This window comes from Littorina saxatilis, linkage group LG6 (genome assembly GCF_037325665.1).
Source record: "Littorina saxatilis isolate snail1 linkage group LG6, US_GU_Lsax_2.0, whole genome shotgun sequence".
In the NCBI taxonomy this organism is placed as follows: domain Eukaryota; kingdom Metazoa; phylum Mollusca; class Gastropoda; order Littorinimorpha; family Littorinidae; genus Littorina; species Littorina saxatilis.
The window spans coordinates 42,516,477-42,537,040 of NC_090250.1; the positions used below are offsets into that span (position 1 = coordinate 42,516,477).

The window sequence follows — 20,564 nt, forward strand, 5'->3', positions numbered from 1 at the left end:
TCCATTTGCAGAGCGTAGTGTTGCTGCTTTAACTGCTGTACAAATCACCCTATATTCAAAGAATCTTGTGGGCTTACATCCAACCTTCTGCTGCATAATATTAAAGGGCACAATCTCATTACCAACATATACATCCTTTACTCGACAAACGCCTGCTTTAATCCAGTCGCTAAAAAACAGGGTTTGGCCGCAATAGATTATATCCTTGCTGTTCCATAAACACGTATCTCTTAATAACATGTCTCCACCTACTGCTCTCTGAATCATGTCCTTATTTTTCAACCAACAAATTAAAACTTGTTTCCAAAATACATTTTTAATTAATCCCAATCCTTTAAAAATTTTTACCGTGGTGTTAGATTGGAAGCAACACAACCTTTCACCAAGCTTCGAAAACATATGTATCGGTATTTGTTTTCAACTTTCCTGCTTTTCGTTCAATAAATTTGCCGCCCAGGACAACAAACAAGAGGACTGCATATCAATGACATCAATCATTTTTAAACCCCCATCAGGAAACTCTTGACACATCACTTTTCTTTTAACTTTCTCAAATGCCTTAGTGTTTGAAAATCGTTTTTTCCAAATAAATCTGTAAAACATAGTATTTATCTCAGTCAATACCTTTTCGGGTATTACCAGTGCTTGCAACGGATAAATAATCTGCGATAACAAAAGAGATTTCACAATGCATATTTTCCCCATGATACTACAATTTCGTTTAAACCATTTTACAATGTTGCGTCGTATATTTTCAATACGGCTTGTCCAATTTTCTTCAATCTCAGAGACCGATGAGGAGCTACTGAAATAAATTCCCAAAATCTTCACTTTTGTAGTCCACCTTAACCCGCACTCATTTTCATTACCATATTTATTACTGCCCAAGGCCATGATTTCAGTTTTTTGTCTATTCATTGCCAAACCAGAGAATTTGGAAAAATAGGTTACAAGGGTTAATGCGTTTTTTAACTCATCCATATCGTTCAGAAATAGGGTCACATCATCAGCATATAATAATATCTTAAAGAACATATCATAATTATCATTAGTTTCTTTTGGCAGAGGCAGACCCTTAATTGAACCATCATTTCGAATTTTCAAGGCCAACAATTCTAATGCAAGGATGAAGGCCATCGGTGAAAAAGAACAGCCCTGTCTGATACCTGCGTTCAATTCAATACATTCCGATAACCAGCCCATAAAATTGATACAACTTTCCGATTTATACAATAGAATCTCTACCCATCTTACAAAGACGGCACCAAAATTAAATCGTTTAAATGCATACACAATATACTCTTTGGAAATCGTGTCGAAAGCAGCTTTATAGTCCAGTGCTACAAGGAACCCAGGTTTATTATATTCGTTTACATACGATACTAAATCGTCTATTTGCCGGATCGCTGAACTAATGGTTCGACCCTTCAAAAAACCATACTGATCTTCACCAATAATATCTAAAATAACTTTAGATAGGCGAACTGAAAGAGTCTTCGCCAATATTTTATAATCAGTGTTTAATAGTGAAATCGGTCGCCAATTATTAAGGTCGTCCCTTGGTAATTGTTTACCCTTATGAATTAATATCATTATTGCCCGTTTTTGTGTGACGGTTAATTCTCCCTTTAAAAAAGATGCATGAAAGGAATTCAATACCATGTGTTTTATTTTACACCAGAAGAACTTCATAAAGGAGGTTGTAATACCATCACATCCAGGGGAGGAACCGTTTTTCATATTTTTTAAGGATGTCGACAATTCTGTTAAAGTGATCGGACTATCAATTCCAGTCTTCTGCTGTTCTGTTAATTGAGGAACTTCAACACCATCCAAAAACTGTTCAACCAAATTTTCATCAAACTCAATATTTTTTTCGTATCTCCTTCTAAAAAACTGGACTTGTTCAGTCAAAATATCATCCTGATTTGTTATCACCTGACCATCTGCTTTAGCAAGACAATCCATAATTTTCGCGTTCGAGTGTGTTTTTTCCATATTGAGAAAATACTTTGTATTTTTTTCTCCTTCTTCAATAAATTTAATTCGGGACCTAGTTTGGGCTCCCTTAGCTTCCTGTATTGAATAAATTTCCAGTTCAGCTTTTACTTTATCTTTTTCCATCAACAATTCGTTATTATCTTGATCTAAAACAAGGGCTTTGTCAATCCTATTCAAATTTTCCAACAATTCCCCATGTCTATTAAACTTACATCTATTTTTTTCTTTACTGTACCGAATACAAAATTCTCTTATTTTAATCTTACACAAGTCCCATTTTACGTGATCCTCCCTTATTTCATCTTGTATCTCAAATTCTTCCAACATCAAATTCAATTCATCAACAAAGATATGATCCTTTAACAAACTATCATTAAATTTCCAATATGATGGACCACGCTGAAATGAACATAATTTATATGTTATGTTAACCGACCTATGGTCGGATTGTGCAACGGAACATATATTACAGTCTCTAATATTATTAAGCACAGAGTCGGAAACAAAAATGTAATCCAATCTGCGAGCAATGAAAGGATTTTTTCTTGACCACGTAAATTCCCTTTCCTGTGGCCAGAATAACCTCCACATATCATTTAACTCACTATTTTCCAAGAACTTTTTAAAGCGATTAACATCCCCCACATTATGTTTTTCTCCACTAATAATGTCTTCTTCATTATCAATTACGCAGTTAAAATCTCCACACACTATGTAGTTCAACATATTCAGCGACTGAATGTGCTTTTCCAACTTTTCAAAAAAAAGATATTTTTCTTTACCAATCGTTGGAGCATATACATTCGAGATACAAACGTCCTCATTCTGCAGAGAAATTCGTACCGTCAAAATCCTGCTATTTCGATAAATACACGTCACAGGATACTGAAAACTCTTTTTAATAAAAATGATTTGTCCCATACTGTGTTTTGTACCACAACAATAAAACATTTGACCTCCCCATTCTTTTTCCCAAACTGTAATATCGGTTTCATGTACATATGATTCCTGCACACAAATGATATCGTACGATAGTTTCTTTAAATATCGAAAAAAAGTCTTCCTCTTTGTCGTATTTCTCAGTCCATGAATATTAATACTTGTTATCTTTAAATCATCCATGATGACATATCAACATTGATTTCAGTCGAGTCGTATTCAAAAATCAGAGTCCATAGAGCGTAGCCAGGTCGTTTCCTCCAAAATCCGTCCAGTTGGCGCCAGCCAGGGGCTAGGTGATCTCGGCTGCAACGTCACACTGCTCCTCGAGAGATGATGTAGTCGGGCCAAGGGGTAGGTCATCCCGTCTAGCAGCCTTGGCTGCATCGTTGTCCACAGGGGAGCTAAGCGGGCGCTTTTCTCTCGGGCAGGACTGGGACCTGTGAAAGGCAAGTTTCGACTGCTTGATTGCACGCGCGGGACGAGACGATGGTGTTTCAGGGGTAGAGAACTGGGTCGCTGCCGCGCTGGCACCGTCTTCAGCGGAGTCTTCAGACGGGGACACTTCCGCGGGGAGCTGCTCCGACGCAGGTGCCTGAGCCTCCCTGACGTCACGTAGGAGGGAGCAGGAGGGGTGGCCACTCTTGTGGCCGGTACGACGGCAGGTCTTGCAGACAACTTCCTCGGTGCACGAGGAAGCGTAATGCCCCTTGACGAGGCATCGAGAACAAGTGGTGTGTTCTGGAGAGAATTTTTGTTCTCTGTGGTACAGAGAGGCTGTCGCCGAGCCAATGTTTATCTTGGTGGGGAGGGGCTGGTCAGGGATTTGGATATAGACAAATCTTCTCCCCGTCTGTAGATGTTAGTTTCTTTGTTAGTCCTGTGTTGACAAAATTAACTCTTCGACAAGCGCTTAGAACTGTACCCACGGAATACGCGCTATATAAGCTTCCTATTGATTGATTGATATAACCCGTGCTGTGCATGTAAGCTTGCCAAAGTTATACCACAAACAGAAAACAACCGTGAGATTATATTCTGCGCATTAATTCCCACAGGAACATTGATTCCTCTACAATTATAGCAAATACATTTTAGGAAACATCATAAAAATATAAGCAACTGTTTGGCAGCGGCAATTTCTATTTGTGACAGAAAAAGGAACGTTCTTGTTACAAAGAAGCAGTTTGAACAGTACTTTTATAATGATGACATTGTATATGACCAATAGGATACACTATTGTTGAATGAATCAACTGTTAATAAACAACAACAAAAATAGCTCCGCTCAGCAGTATTGGACAATCCTGACCCATGAAATACTGTCGTACACATGCTTGTGCGGCTACAAATATTACAGACACATTCTTTCTCAGAACAAAGTTACATGACGATAACAATATTTACCACCACGATAGATAAATAGATAGATAGATAGATAGATTGATAGAGAGAGAGAGAGAGAGAGAGAGAGAGAGAGAGAGAGAGAGAGAGAGAGAGAGAGAGAGAGAGAGAGAGGGAGAGAGACAGAGAGAGACAGAGAGAGAATTGAATTGAATTGAACTTTATTTAACAAGGATTAAGATTTAAGGCTACGCCTTTTCTTACAATCTGTCCTTTGGACGCATAGACACACAATTATATAATTAAAAAATTTAAAATTAAAAAGTTAAAAAGTTAACCAACAAAAGGAGAGAGAGACAGAGAGAGAGAGACAGAGACGGAGAGAGAGAGAGACAGAGAAAGAGCGAGACAGACAGACAACCAGACAGATAGAGAGAAAGAGAGACAGAGAGAGCAAGTTCTGTCCTTGTACCCTAGCATTATAGGCTTTCTTTATTTTCTGCAGATATTGGGACAGAAACAAAATCGAAGTAGAAGATATTTAAACACAAGACATGACATAAATACAGTTTCCCGTATGTTTGAAGAAAGGGGTACATTGGAAACCAAACCTCTTCCTGCAACGATCTGCTCTACTTCTGTCAAAGTCGGTTCTTTCTCAATTATCTGCAGACCACAAAGTCCGTGACTGACATGGGAAAGTAGGGCGCCACTTGCTTCTGTTGACTGTCGGGCTTTGGACCAGTTTGATTCTTCTGTTGACTGTCGGACTTTGGACCAGTTTGATTCTTCTGTCGACTGTCGGACTTTGGACCAGTTTAATTCTTCTGTTGACTGTCGGACTTTGGACCAGTTTGATTCTTCTGTTGACTGTCGGACTTTGGACCAGTTTAATTCTTCTGTTCACTGTCGGGCTTTGGACCAGTTTGATTCCTCTGTTGGATATTGGTCGAAGCAAGGAACAGTTAAGGAGACAGCAGAGTCTCGAGCGTAATACTTTAAAATCTGGCTTGGTTTTGCAGTGGACAGTACTTTTTGAAACCACGAGTTTCTCAAGTAAGACTACCAAGAAGACGCTAGCACGCACGCCCGCACGTACGCACCACCGCCCGCCCGCCCGCACGCGCGCACGCACCCACGCACAAACACGCACGCACGCACACACACACACACATACATACATACATACACACACACACACACACACACACCTGCGCGAGCACTGGAGCATTTTAATTACGGACATTATATCTAGAAACATAAAGCAATGAGAAAGTTTGAGAAGAAACGTACGCTTAGATCGTGACACGCGCAACCTAGCTTTCCCTTTCGGGAAAGACAGGCTCCAGAAGGTACTGAAAATCTAGATGAGTGTTATCGTTTTCCGTCAAACTGCAGGTGCGAATCCAGGGATGTGAGCATAAGATCTGAATATAAGAATATATGTATTATAAACGGGTTGGCACTTCACGCCGCAGTATCTGTTAAAAAAAAGCCAACTAAGATCATCAACTAAGAAAAGAGTTGTTTCAGATGGAAGTGTTATGATACTACAATGATACTACAATGATACCACAATGATACTACAATGATACTACAATGATACTACAATTGCAAGTGTCATTTGCGCAGACAGACTTTTTTGTGTGTGCATGAAATGTAGCATCATCGCGCTGTGGAAACATCAGACAAAAAGTAGCCAGCCAAACCAGACCGATGAGATTTTCCCCTTTCCTAACCAGTAACCGTGACCGACTCTGACGTAAACTTCAGAGAAGAAAAGAAAGACTTTAAAATGTAAGCGTAGAAATGTTACACTCTTTAATGTACTTTCAGCAGGGAGACCCATGTGCTGTAAAACCGGCACGGTTGGCTTAGTGGTAAAGCGTCCGCCCCGTGATCGGGAGGTCGTGGGTTCGAACCCCGGCCGGGTCATACCTAAGACTTTAAAATTGGCAATCTAGTGGCTGCTCCGCCTGGCGTCTGGCATTATGGGGTTAGTGCTAGGACTGGTTGGTCCGGTGTCCGAATAATGTGACTGGGTGAGACATGAAGCCTGTGCTGCGACTTCTGTTTTGTGTGTGGCGCACGTTATATGTCAAAGCAGCACCGCCCTGATATGGCCCTTCGTGGTCGGCTGGGCGTTAAGCAACAAAAAAAAAGAAAAAAAAAGTGCTGTGAATAAAAGCGTAGCATCTAGTTTTTCTACTTTTTGATAATTGTGCGGAATATCAAAGTGTGTCATCATAGAGTTGTAGAATCATCACACTATGGGAACTTCTATTTGAATATCGGTTCCCAGACAGGCGCAGCCAAACTCGACCAATGTGATTTCCCCCTACCTTACTGGTCTCAGACTCTGGCGTAAACTTCAGAGAGGAAAAGAAAGAGTGTTTGAGATGTAAGCGTGAGATATCAGACGAGTGTGACGTCTCACTCGGTCTTAGGATCGATGGCAAAAGACAGGGACGGGACTGCCCAATTGTGTGGGTATGTGACTAACCCATTCAGCGCTCCATTATTGTGTCAAACGATGGGCCGGCACGTACCTAACTAACCGCCCACTTTCCTTTCGTCTGCTACGTTTGCTAGCTGTCAAACTTGGATTGTTTTCCCTCCGGGGCTCGAGGGATGAGAGAGAGAGAGAGAGAGAGAGAGAGAGAGAGAGAGAGAGAGAGAGAGAGAGAGAGAGACAGACAGAGAGAGACAGAGACAGACAGAGACAGAGACAGAGAGAGACAGACAGAGACAGACAGAGACAGAGACAGAGAGAGATGGCTTCTACATGTGTTGGTAATCCAACGATAGTCGCTTTGGTGAGTTTAAACCAAAAATTGGACAACTCCTGTTAAGTCGACTTGTATTTTACACTAAAGGACACTACCCGCTGGAGAGAAAGAGAGAGATAGAAAGAGAGAGAGAGAGATATAGAAAAGAGAGAGAGAGAGAAAAGAGATTGAGAGAGAGAGAAAAGAGAGAGAAAAGAGAGATAGAGAGAAAGAGAGAAAAGAGAGATAGAGAGAAAGAGAGAAAAAAGAAAGAGAGAGAAAGATAGAGAGAAAGAGAAGAGAGAGAGAGAGAAAAGGGAGGGAGAAAGTGAAAAGAGAGAGAGAGCAATTTTTTTAAAAGAGAGCGAGAGAGAGAGAGAGAGAGCCTATAGTGTCTGCTCAGAGACCGAAATTTATCATTTTTAACGCTGTCTATGAAGTTAAAAAAATATTCTACAAGTATTGCACAAAACTGTGTATTTGAATTAAAAAGGCATAGTCTCAGTAGCACAACCCACCCCCCTCCCTTTTAATGGTACTATTTGCTTAGTGAGATGTATCAGTTTGATCAGTCCTATAACCTACCAGCCGTTGGCAAGCAAGGGATCGAACCCTGTCCTCCAACTTTAAAAAACGTATGCCACACAATTGGACAGTCCCGTCCCTGTCTTTTGCCATCGATCCTAAGACCCAGTGAGACGTCACACTCGTCTGATATCTCACGCTTACTATTTGCTTAGTGAGATGTATCAGTTTGATCAGTCCTATAACCTACCAGCCGTTGACAAGCAAGGGATCGAACCCTGTCCTCCAACTTAAAAAAACGTATGCCACACAATTGGACAGTCCCGTCCCTGTCTTTTGCCATCGATCCTAAGACCCAGTGAGACGTCACACTCGTCTGATATCTCACGCTTACTATTTGCTTAGTGAGATGTATCAGTTTGATCAGTCCTATAACCTACCAGCCGTTGGCAAGCAAGGGATCGAACCCTGTCCTCCAACTTAAAAAAACGTATGCCACACAATTGGACAGTCCCGTCCCTGTCTTTTGCCATCGATCCTAAGACCCAGTGAGACGTCACACTCGTCTGATATCTCACGCTTACTATTTGCTTAGTGAGATGTATCAGTTTGATCAGTCCTATAACCTACCAGCCGTTGGCAAGCAAGGGATCGAACCCTGTCCTCCAACTTAAAAAAACGTATGCTCTAGCCACGCAACCGCTGTGACATATGGTGTGCACATAAACGCGAGCCAGACCTCGCACGTAAAAAGCTCACTTAAAATAACATTACAATTTACCCTCCCTGCTTGAGTCTGACAACAGAAACCGATTTTTCTTTCTTGCTTTTTTATTTTATTTTTATTTTTTTAACATTATGGTTTTTACGAAAGAAAGTGCATATCGGGAATGATGACATTTTCTCACATTGGCTTGAGGCCTCCAGTGATGAAGATTCGACCTGACCTAAAAGATACCCAAGAGAGAAGCATGCTGAGTATATAAGGGCATTAACTCCATTTTGCTTGTGAAAACGAGATAGAATACTTTAAACTAGATAGGACGTACTCCAGCAAATTCTCAAAAGATTTAAGAATACATCGGTAACTGATTTGGTGTCGTCTTTTTAACGTATTGTTGATTTCCTCCTGTTTAATGTTTATATGCCTACATACTCGCAGCAAAGGCTCTAGGGATTTAAGAATACATCGGTTTCTGCTTTGGCTGTGGCATTTAGACGTATGCATGTGGTTTAAACATAAGATCGTTTCCCTAGTTGGTGCTTGTGTCCACATACTCAACAGGCTGAAAGATTTCAGAATACATCGGTTTCTGCTGTGGTTTTGCCATTTAGACGTATTGCTGCAGGTTACAAATAAGATGTTCTCTCTATTTGGTGCTTATGCCTGCATGCTGCGAGCGTAGGAGGAGATGTCTAATCTGGTTGTTTTAGGATCGGGGCTAGTGGTCTTTTGGGAACTACGGGACCGAAGACCAAGGGGTACCACGATGACGCGTGAGTTGTTGATGCTTACGTTGCGAAGAACTCGGTCATTTTAACCCACTTTGCCCTATTGTTGATGGGGAAAGGCGGGGTGGGGATGGAGGGGGCATGGTCGTGAGAGTGTAATGGGGATGGAGGCGCGTGGTACCCAAGGGAAGAAGCAGCTGTGATTCGTGTCTGCGCCGCTGCCTTATATCCTGCACCTCAAGGAGGATCAGTCGGTACTTTACACTTAAAACTTACCGAGCTTCAAGACCGGAGTCGTGTCTAGTGTGATTTCAATGGCAATGCAAAAGGATGAAACTTATATGATGAAGTTGTGTTGTATTGTATTGTATGATGGTGTATTGTATTGTATTGTATTGTATTGTATTGTATTGTATTGTATTGTAGTGTAGTGTAGTGTAGTGTAGTGCAGTGTAGTGTCGTGTCGTGTCGTGTCGTGTCGTGTCGTGTCGTGTCGTGTAGTGTATTGTAAAGGAATGTTATACAGGCCTCATCTTTGTCCGACTTATAAAATAGTTAGATAATGTAGCTCTATGATCTTATGTTAAGATATTATAGCAAAGATAAGATATTTCTGATTACACTTACTCAACACTTAGAGAACACAACAGTAACCAAGTTTGGTAAATTCTTAATCAATAATTATGTTGACAGCTTGTCGCTGCCTTCTTCGGGGTTGTAAAAAGTAAGGGTTACTCCAGAAATATCAGACTGCTTTGTACAAATTCTAGAATGTTCGTTTTGCTTACGTTTCAGTGGTCAGCTGGACGAGATGGAGATTCAACAGTTCAAGAATGTGTCACTGACCATCGACCGCCTCCTGAACGACTATGACATACGTCTCAGGCCCAGCTTTGGAGGTAGGAACTTTTTTTGTTTTATTGCCTTTGAGTTTGTATTTCAAAGAACATCGATCGACATGCACCTGATCTCCAACAGTTGGCAAATCCATTGATCTGTTTATTGGACCTTATCTATTAACCCTTGGATTCATAGTCTGGGAGCTCGGATAAGTTTCAGTTTTCTATTTCAAACAACGTTTGGTTTAGATCATTCAACATACATTCGAGCTCGAACAGAAGATGGATCCATGGGTGCGTTCGTTCATTGTACCTTGCTAGATCTAGCGATGCCTGGACTCCATAGTCTCTGATTCAACGAGACCCATATATGTGACCCTCCATCACGAAATGAGTCGCATGTCACCTCGCGCGGTTCTGCGCTAGGCTTAATATAAGTCCGGGGAGTGTCTGGTAACAGTGTGAGGGTCACCTTAGTCACAGGCTTATAACTCAAACAGTGTTTGCTCTTTTCTAAAACGGTTTTCACCACTGGATAGAGCATAAAAAAACTCTTTAGGAAAATGTAAACATATGAAAATCATGCAAAGGTGACATGCGACTCATTCCGTGGTGGAGGGTCACATAGTTTTATGTGCAAGTGTATCCAAGGTTTGAGAGATCCAATTGAGGTTATTGAATGGATCGGACGGTTTTTGGACTAAACAACCTTAAAGTTTCCTCAATTCTTGGATCTATCGAGCTGATACTTTCTTATTTCGAACTGGAGGTCTGACCTTTTTCAAGGGAAAGCTGAGTTGGATCCCCCACAACCATCGAAATACTTTTTTTTAGAAAAACGAAATTTGCTGTCTGTCCTCTTCTTTGCTGATTTCTTCTTTTTCTTTCTGTTGTTTCTTCTTGTATTAGTATTGTATTTGCTGACGAAGACAATCGTCGAAACCGGTCCGTGTTAATTGTTCGTGTTTCTTGCACTGGTGAGTACATTTTCGCTGTTATCTTGTTCATCGAAATAACGGTCTTGGGTCAAAATGAGGGAGAGCACAAATGACATTCCTCTTAGGATGTCATCACACATTACAGAGGATAACACAAGGGGAGCCGAGATCCTCCTGACCTTTTAAAATCAACATTGATTTGTGGTGATCAGAGGGAAAAATGGATACCACGTCTGCGTGTCCCTGCTGCTCATGTTCCCAGAATCCCATTATTGCGCTAACCACTTCCGCAAACAACGTCACATCCTTTCTGACCGTTCTTGTCATGCTCGTGTTATTTGGTTTGTTATGAAAGTTTATTTCAAAAAGGCAGAAACGCCTTTTCTTCTTTTGTTGTTGTTATTTTGTTTCGTGTTCTGTCACATTGCTTTTTGTTTTGCTCCTGTTGTAATGGTTACAGGTGGCGTGCTTGTTCTATATTTTGCCCTTTCACATTTATTTGATTTGTTTATGTCGTGCCCTCAAGCGCAAGGATAAGTGTTCAAGAGGGTAGGGTGGTCTGTTTTAATTACGTTTGCAAGATTCGTTTCTTGCAGTGTGGCTCTGCAGGTTCTTTCCCCCATTTAAAACTGTTTTTCTTATTAAAGTGGCTTAACGTTGTATCGATCTCCAGTGTGTGTGTGTGTGTCTCTGTGTGTGTGTGTGTGTGTGTGTGTGTTTGTGTGTGTGTGTGTGTCTCTGTCTGTGTGTCTGTGTGTGCGCGTGCGTGCGTGCGTGCATGCGTGCGTGTGTGTGTGTGTGTGTGTGTGTGCGTGGTAAGGGGACCTTTTTTGGACGAAGTAAGCTGTCCCTTATTTTAAGAAAACCGTGTACTGTCCAATGTCACGTCTGTAATATAGAAATTAAGAATACAGGGGATCCTTTATGGCATGCATACTGTCCAACTTGCCCCTTCTCTCTGACGTGTACGTTAAAATACACTGCGGTCATTAAAAGCTAGGTATGAAAATAGGAATTTAATTCTTCCGTCATGTTTATATTAAAGAAAGATGTCATATTTTTCCAAATGTTTTGACAGATATCAGGTCACGGCGTCTTTGCAGTTTTGAAATATACATAACAAAACTGCTCTTGCGTAACAGAAAATAACCATAAAACACACCCACACACACACCCACACACACACCCACACACACACAAACACTCCCACACACTACTTCTAACACTCACACGCTAACACACACACACACACACACACACACACACACACACACACACACACACACACACACACACACACACACACACACACACACACACACACACACACACACACACACACACACACACGACCAAGACGAATACTACTTTTTTTGTTAACGTCCTTATCGTGATAAAAAAAGATGAATCGGATTAGCTCTCAATGGTCGCCGTATCCTTTAGCTGTGATATATTCTTCGTTTGCCATGAATAATCAGCAAACAGTTGGATCAGAGCATAACATTTAACATGAAGTCTTGTACAGTTTTGACCGAATTTGTCTTTTAACGTAACAACCCTAGACTCAACAGAGGTTTTATTTCTGTCTGCTGGTTTTCATGATCCACAAGTGGTGTAGCTCATCCGTTAATCTCGGGAACACGTTAACCTTCATTCATCTGTAGCGTGCTATTCGAGTCAAATGGGAGAAATATTAAATCAGATTTTCCGGAGAATAGGAAGCGTTTTTGCATCTTAAAAGCAGTCCCACTTTTGATGCGTTTTATTTTTAGGATGTTTTGCCCTGATTTGTTTCTGGCGGGAAGCAAAACACAGTTCCATGCAATTCATGAAATTGCAAATTCGCATTGCTGGCAGCGCTGCAGGTTTTTTTCCCCCATTGCCGACACTGATTTTCCAATATTGTCGTAATTTGTCACTCTTGTTTGCTTCACTCAGTCCCCCTTCCTTGCCCCTCTTTCCCCTCCCCGAGATTCTTTTCCCATTGAAGTTCCCAGAGTGCAATTCCGTTTTGCACAAGACTGATGTGTTAAGTCTGTTTGTCGCCGGGACTCTTTATCTCTTATTTGCATGGTTTCTTTTCTCTCCATCACTTTGTGGGGGTTTGTTTGTGTGCACTCTTTGTAGTTTTGTAAGAAAACTTACATACTAGATTTAAGAACAAACCTACCGCGACTCCAGCATACGACTCTGAAAAAATAAAACCACCCATGGGCAACTCTGATTCTTTCTTTAGTATCTTCTGTCCATACTGTTTCCTGTCATCCTCTCTTTCTAGTTGACTTTTACGTCTGTCCATGTTTGTGTTTGTCCGTTTTTGTGTCAGTTTGCCTGCTCGTCTGTCAGCTAATTACGACTTGTACTTTTACATGTGTACATTTCTCAGTTGTATTCCGTTCCTTCTTCTGGAAGCGGAGCTTTCCACACACAAACAAAGAAAAAAGTCCGCTTCCCACTAAAGAGCGACAGTCACGCATACTTCTTTCGGCACTAGCACGCTTGCACTTTACAGCTGCAATACCCCTACAACTTTGTGAACTGCAAACACGCCTGCACCCGAAGACGTCCCTTGATTCCAGGGGCAGTTTTGAAAATACGATTCAGGTGTCAGGGCTTATGTTGACTAAAGAAGAGATTTAATGCCTTTGCTGGTATTGAGAACTATATCTCTTGTCATGAGTTCGAATATATCTTGGTTGCAGGAGACTAATGTGCACAGCATCCTTGATGATGAACTTTCTTGTTTATTGCTTGCATGTTGGTTTTTGTGTTCGATCACCTTTTTTTGCTGTCCAGCTCAAAACCCAAGATGGTCTTCGAGCACTTCTTAAATAACCGTTCTGAGGTCCCTTGAAAAAAGTACACCTGGATCTAATGAGCTGAAGACACCATGGCATTTTCTTCTGGCCAATATTTCTGACAGCAGTAGCCTTCTCTGAAATATAGACAAGAGAGGTATCCGAGCAAGGTGGAGTAATTAAACCCGACTTACTTCTAGTGGCACGTTAACGTGATGATTCAAAAGTTGTTGTCCACCCACATGATGTGCTTGGCAAATTCAAAAAGAAAAAAAAGAAGTTGTTGTCCTAAAATTAAAAAGTTCAGAAAAGCGCAAGCGTACTTTTCAATGCAGTGTTCAAAGTAAGCGACGCCGATAAACTTTCCCTACGAAGCTGAAGAATGATCGTTGATATGTGAAGGTGTCATTTGAAGTAGTCTAATAGAAGCACACAAACTGCAGTGACCTACGTTCACTGTCTAATGCTAGTTACACGGAAGTCAAAATGGAGAGATTGTATATTTCAGCCTGCCTTTGTCTTATCACGTTGAATGTCAGTTCGCGCATTCACCATTCTCAATCACGATACCGAACTAAGGCCTCACGTGCTCTGACATTAGTATGCATGAGGTCATCGAGCTTAACCTTAAAGGGGAAATCAAACGGTGACGATCTCAGTAATTACGGACTAGCTCGATCTTGCTTTGAATCTTTGTGCACAACCAGTTGTTACCAATTACTTTGTATGAGATAAGTAATGGTACAGTGATAGATCTCCCTGTTGAGACTCCCAAACGTGTAAAAAAAAAGATGGTCTTAAAATTGAGGGATTCGTAAAACGAAGGTAAGCTGCTGACATTAGAAAGAGGAAGCCTGATAAGAAGATCGGATCTTAATGTCAACCAACGGGGGTGGGGTGGGGCTGTGGAGACGGGTCTGAGAACCGAGGTTTCACTGTATACCCTCCGCGGGTTAGGGGGAAGAATTTACCCGATGCTCTCCAGCATGTCGTAAGAGGCAACTAACGGATTCTGTTTCTCTTTTTACCCTTGTAAAGTGTTTCTTGTATAGAATATAGTCAATTTTTGGCTCACGTAAATACACTGTACTACGTTGCAAGCCCCTGGAGCAAATTTTTGATTAGTGCTTTTGTGAACAAGAAACAATTGACAAGTGGTTCTATCCCATCATTCTCCCCCCTTTCCCCGTCGCGATATAACCGTCGTGGTTGAAAACGACGTTAAACACCAAATAAATAAAGAAAGAAAGTGTCACTGTATGTATTCACACTCAAGACACGAGCTGGTCTGCATCTTTGAGTACTCCCTAGTACACTCATAAAATTACTCGCTGCTGATTTCAGAAGTCACACCCATGCGAACATACGGAATGCATGCATCCACGGGGACAGACGACTCAAAAAACGAACCCAGTCAAAGATGGTTTCAAGCTCTTACCTGTTTTTATTTACGAACCTTGCGAACGTCTCTGAACTTCTTATCCCCATTTTGATACTGCTAAATACCGACCAAGCCCATTGTGGGTACCAAAAGTGTTCGAGAAATTTCTGCCGTTGCATTTTACGCTCATACTAATGAAAAAACCACTACACACTCGCAGAGCTCTCTCTAAGACCAAGGAAGGTACTCTCCGAGCATTTTGTTGAAATATAATTTCAGAAAGTCCCTTGCCGACGAAACTTTGAATCATGTACGTACTGAGGACTCTGGTTTGTACTGGCTCAAATCCAGAGGGACAGGGACCCCTCCATCGCAGCGCGAATGAATTCGTCGTCGTCTTATTACACCAGATATAGCTAGCTATTTATTCTTCAGACATGAGATTTATCGATTGTCTGTCGATTCTACGGTCCCCACAAAAAAAAAGATGATTTGTCCATGGCAAGGATTGGGCTACTGGGGTGAAAATGAAGGAAGTTCTAGGGTCCTATCATTACGCAAAAAAGGAAGAAAGAAAAGTTGTTACATTGCCTGGTATGTAGGGAGCGGTCACACGGGTTTTCTTCTGAAAAGTAACCCACTGCCTTCTTTGACGCAAGAAAAATACCCTCTTCTCCAATTTTAGTAACGTTAGCTGCTTCTCTTGACTGAGAGCGTGTGGGAGTTGCTTGGGTCGGGGGGGGGGGGGGGGGGGGGAGGCTGGTTATTAGGAAATCGGAATGTGGAGGCGATTTTTTTTACAGCAGAAATTGGAGAAAAAAAATGTTGAAGGATGGAATGAAGGGGGTGGGGTGGTTAGTGGGTGAGAAGGGGGAGATGCTGGTGGAAGATGTCACCGCATGAGAAAAGTAGAAAGCCTAATGTCCAAGTAGCAAATGAAAAAGGAGAGGGAGGGAGGGAGGGGGAGGGGGGGAGGGAGAGGGGGGGGGGCAGGGGAAGGGAGGCAGTTTTTTTTAACTTTTGGAACGACGGCCAGACTTTTCAGGATAACGTACCTTCACACATGCATATACGGAAACTGGACAAAAACGGTAACATTACAAGACTGAGACAGCGTTTGCTGCTGTCACGCAGTAAAGGGAAGGGCTGCCTGTGAAAAAGGCGGAGGCGGAGGCAACAAAAGTGATGGTTCCGCGGAATTCGGGCTATTTCGGGCGTTATCATTTGTAGGATGATGTCACATTGTGAAAACAACAAAAAACAAACCAAAGAAACAACCAACAAACAAAGTGCATGCATGCTTATGTCACAATGTAAGTTTCAAGCCGAAATCTATAGGAATGCAGCGTAGGCGTCTATCAAGTATAGAGACTTCTCTAAAAATGTGATTGTGGTTCGCTTGACCTCCTTCTGTGTGTGTGTGTGTGTGTGTGTGTGTGTGTGTGTGTGTGTGTGTGTGTGTGTGTGTGTGTGTGTGTGTGTGTGTGTGTGTGTGTGTGTGTGCGTGTGTGTTTGCGACAATAGCAGTCTGTCAAAATGATATTATTTTTAGGTTGCCTCTTTGCCTTCCCCCTCTCTCTTTCCCTCCCACCCCCTCTTCCCCTCTCAATGTCCCAATTTTTACAACAGACACCACTGCAGCCTGAACCCTGTTACAAATGACATACATCTTAGCGCTGTTTACCACTACTAATTGTTACGACGTGTGGGAAAATTTGTGTTCAGAGGGATGACAGGTCCACCTATTCCTGACTCGAAATAGGAATACATCGCAGAACCTGACTCATTTGACCTTTTACAACTTTTTTGCTTCTTCGTTTAGAAAAAGTGAAAATTATTGATTTTTGGAATTCAGACTTTTTGGACACTGTGGTATGGTCAATTGCGGCAAAAAGAGAAGTGATCCTTATAATCAGACCTAGGCAAATTCTGACAAAGAATGCTAGGAAACTGACAAAAATTAGGACCCACATAAAGAATCCTGGTTCAAAGAGTTCAAAGCAACGTTTACAAAGAATGCTTGGAACTTCGGACAAAGAATATTAAAGAAACTCCAACAACGATTACCAGGAACCAGTGGCAGAGAAAACAAGGAATCTCTGACAAAGAAAGCCACAAAACTCTGAAAAATAATACTACGAAACTCCCACGGGGAATTCGAATTTCAAGAAACTTTTACAAAGAGTGCTGCTTGGAAACTGACAAAAATGACAGAAAACTCTACTGACAATGAATATCAGGAACCTCTTACAGCACATTTCAGGAACTCCCACAATGAATTCCAGGGAACCCACACAAGTGTTAGGACAACTCTCGCGGCATTCTATCAATCTCTTCCAAAGAATTTTGACCTCGTGCACACTCATAGTCCAATACAGAGACCCAGACAAACTGGTGTGTCACTGTGAAATTGGTCAGCCTGGGAGAGTAGCACTTGTGTGTTGATGAGAAACAAATGGCTGGCCCAGAAAACCATTAGTTTTAGGACTGCGTGGCCACATCTTATCGAGGATTGGTAGCCCGACAAACTGACCAGCTTACGCATAGTACAGGAGAGTTAAGTAGAAAGTGGAAAATACGGAACCTCTATCACTAGGGGTGCACACATGTTTGCGTGTACTCTTAGTCAGTTAGTTTGTGTGTTTGTTTGTGTGATTGTTCGTGTGTTTGTTTTTAACAGGGAACTTAAGTAGAAAGTAATAAATACAGAACCTATACCACTCGGGATGCCCACATGTTTGCGTGTATTGCGTGTACGCTTAATTTGTTTGCTTGTTTGTTTGTGTGTTTGTTGATTCATTGGTTCGTGAGGTGTTTTTTCGAGTTGTCTGGGACCATCAATTCAATTCTTTATTTTCTTAGTATCCTCAATTCGTCTTTACTCTTCCTCTTCTGGAGAACACACTGTCGTCAATATCCGAGTAAGTATTTCACTAAAGTGAAGAAAACAAATTCTCACGTTTGGTTATGTTAAAGGCACAGTAAGCCTCCCGTAAACCATCACAGAGCTCCCCGAGCGTCTAAATACAGTACAAGCATACTTCCATTTGAACGCTCACCGAACGGGAACATCCTGGCTGCTTTCTGTCGAGCGTGAGACATTTTCCAAGAATTTATTTTCGTGGACTTGGCCCTGAAGAACAATGGCGCCTCGTTTTTGCGCTAGACCTAACTTTTAAAATCTAAATAATAAATTGACAGCTTGTTACACAAACATTCTTTAATCATAAAAGAATTCGTTTTTCATTAAGACAAGATCAGAACAATTCGAAGTTGTGAAAGTTTAAAAAAAGAAAAGCCCGGAAGCAGGGTCACGCAAGGGTCGTAGCAGACGACGGCCCGGTTTATCAGTGCAAATCGCCGTTCCTCTCAACAGTCAAAAGCCATCGCTAGAGTTCTTGTGAACCACAGCCGTTGTTTCGTGCATAAAAAACGTGCTGTTCTAGATAAGCTCACGTCGAGTCGCATTCAAATGACTAACTATGACGACTGCATTGTGAAAAGGGGGAAAACTGGATCACACGGGTTCACGATGGCTCAGGGGTAAGATAAACCACGCAAAAATAAATTCTTTGAAAATTGTTCGCTCTTTACGGAGGGCACCTAGGATGTTCTCAATTGGTGAGTGTTTAAATGAAAGGGTGTTTGTACTGTGTGTAAAAGCCTGACCGTATCTGTGATGGTTTACGGGAGGCTTACTGTGCCTTTAAATACACAGCAGCTGCATCGATAATTTCTAAACGGTCCTTAATTATCTTTCCGAAGTGCTGCGAATTTAGCTTCTTGATCAGCCAAATTTATTTACATTTGGATTACTGACAACCGGAAAGAAATCGATGCAAAAAGAATATGAAGAGTCTGGATTGTAAAGGAGACTTCATCAGTTTTCCATTAGAGTTACATTTGCATCGAATTTGCATGATGCATTCAGCATATGACTGATTATTGAGCTATATTTTATAGTTATTATATAGTTTTTATATGTTGCATTAAAAATTATCCCATAGAATCCATGAAATACTTGCAGAACATTTGCACACTCAACAAAGAAAAGAAACTATCATAAGCCCCAATAGCTTTAAATTACAGACAGCATTGTTATCAGACCCCCCGCGGGTTAGGGGGAAGAATTTACCCGATGCTCCCCAGCATGTCGTAAGAGGCGACTAACGGATTCTGTTTCTCCTTTTACCCTTGTTAAGTGTTTTTTGTATAGAATATAGTCAATGTTTGTAAAGATTTTAGTCAAGCAGTATGTAAGAAATGTTAAGTCCTTTGTGCTGGAAACTTGCATTCTCCCAGTAAGGTCATATATTGTACTACGTTGCAAGCCCCTGGAGCAATTTTGTGATTAGTGCTTTTGTGAACAAGAAACAATTAACAAGTGGCTCTATCCCATTCCCCCCCTCCCCCCCTCCCCTTTCCCCGTCGCAATATAACCTTGAACGGTTGAAAAACGACGTTAAACACCAAATAAAGAAAGATTGTTGTGAGGCTAAGCACAAGTGAAATACAAATCAAACAAACAGCATCGAAATCAATTGCAATCCGCTCACATTCAGGTTAGCACGACTCCGATCGCTGCAAAATAAAATCCTGGGAGAAGAATTAAGGAGCAATTCGCCTCGAGGTCAGCGTGACCCTAAACGTCCCAGGGCGGTCTGGTAATGTCCTCCGATGGCTTCAGACATCAGAGACGTGCAGCTGTGTCCAGAACTAGTAGCCACCGGATGCAAATGAAAGGAGAGGAAGGTTTGTCAAAGGGCGGGTGGTGTTGCCGAAACCGACATGAAACATCGGCGGTGTCTTCTGAACTGGACAGCCCGGGACCGGCGCCAAAATACATGATGTACCAGCAACAGGGGTATATAATGTTATATTCACCCCCCTCTCTCTCTATACTTATATCCCATTTCTCGATATATGGGCGCCAGAGATTTGCCACGTCGTTAAGTAAATAATCAGCGAAGGTGGCGCAAAAAATGATAGACTCGTCTCTTGATTAAACCAGAAATCATGAACTCAAGCGCCAATTCAGCCAGCGAGGCTTCTCATTTGTATAGTCAATGAAATGGACATCACAAGATTTTCTTGGGATAGGTTCAGTTGTATTCATACTTTTGTGAGTATTTGAGCCTATAAAGGCATATGCAGGCCAGACTTTCAAGGACATTTGCATCCGGGCATTTGCCAAGCTGCGTGCAAAAACGATGCTTCTGCTAATGTTAGAATGAGCAACGGAAGGAGATTTAATCATAAAGAAAGCAAGCGCAGAAGAGAGAGGATAAAAAGGCTAACTGTGTGTGCATTATACAACGTGCACTTTTTTCTGTCATGTTACTACTTATTATGTTTTGATATTCACATTTATAGCCGGTCTTTGTACATGATGGTACATATAAGAGTTGGGTATAATAATAATAATAATAATAATAATAATAATAATAAATGAGCATTTATATAGCGCAACATCATAACTTTACAATTATGCTCTTTGCGGGTATACATATATGTTGTGATGTGTGTGTGTGTGTGTGTGTGTGTGTGTGTGTGTGTGTGTGTGTGTGTGTGTGTGTGTA

General features: G+C 41.5%; 1 protein-coding gene across 1 annotated transcript in view; it reads left to right on the plus strand.

Annotated features, from left to right (window-relative positions):
* The first annotated feature begins 9,187 nt into the window (after window positions 1–9,187).
* Window positions 9,188–20,564, plus strand: part of LOC138968023 (gamma-aminobutyric acid receptor subunit beta-like) — a 160,982-nt gene continuing 149,605 nt past the window's right edge. The window contains exons 1-2 of the mRNA XM_070340584.1: window positions 9,188–9,228; window positions 9,825–9,928. Of these exons, the coding sequence (XP_070196685.1) occupies window positions 9,188–9,228; window positions 9,825–9,928 (145 nt within the window). The remainder of the gene's footprint in view (window positions 9,229–9,824; window positions 9,929–20,564) is intronic.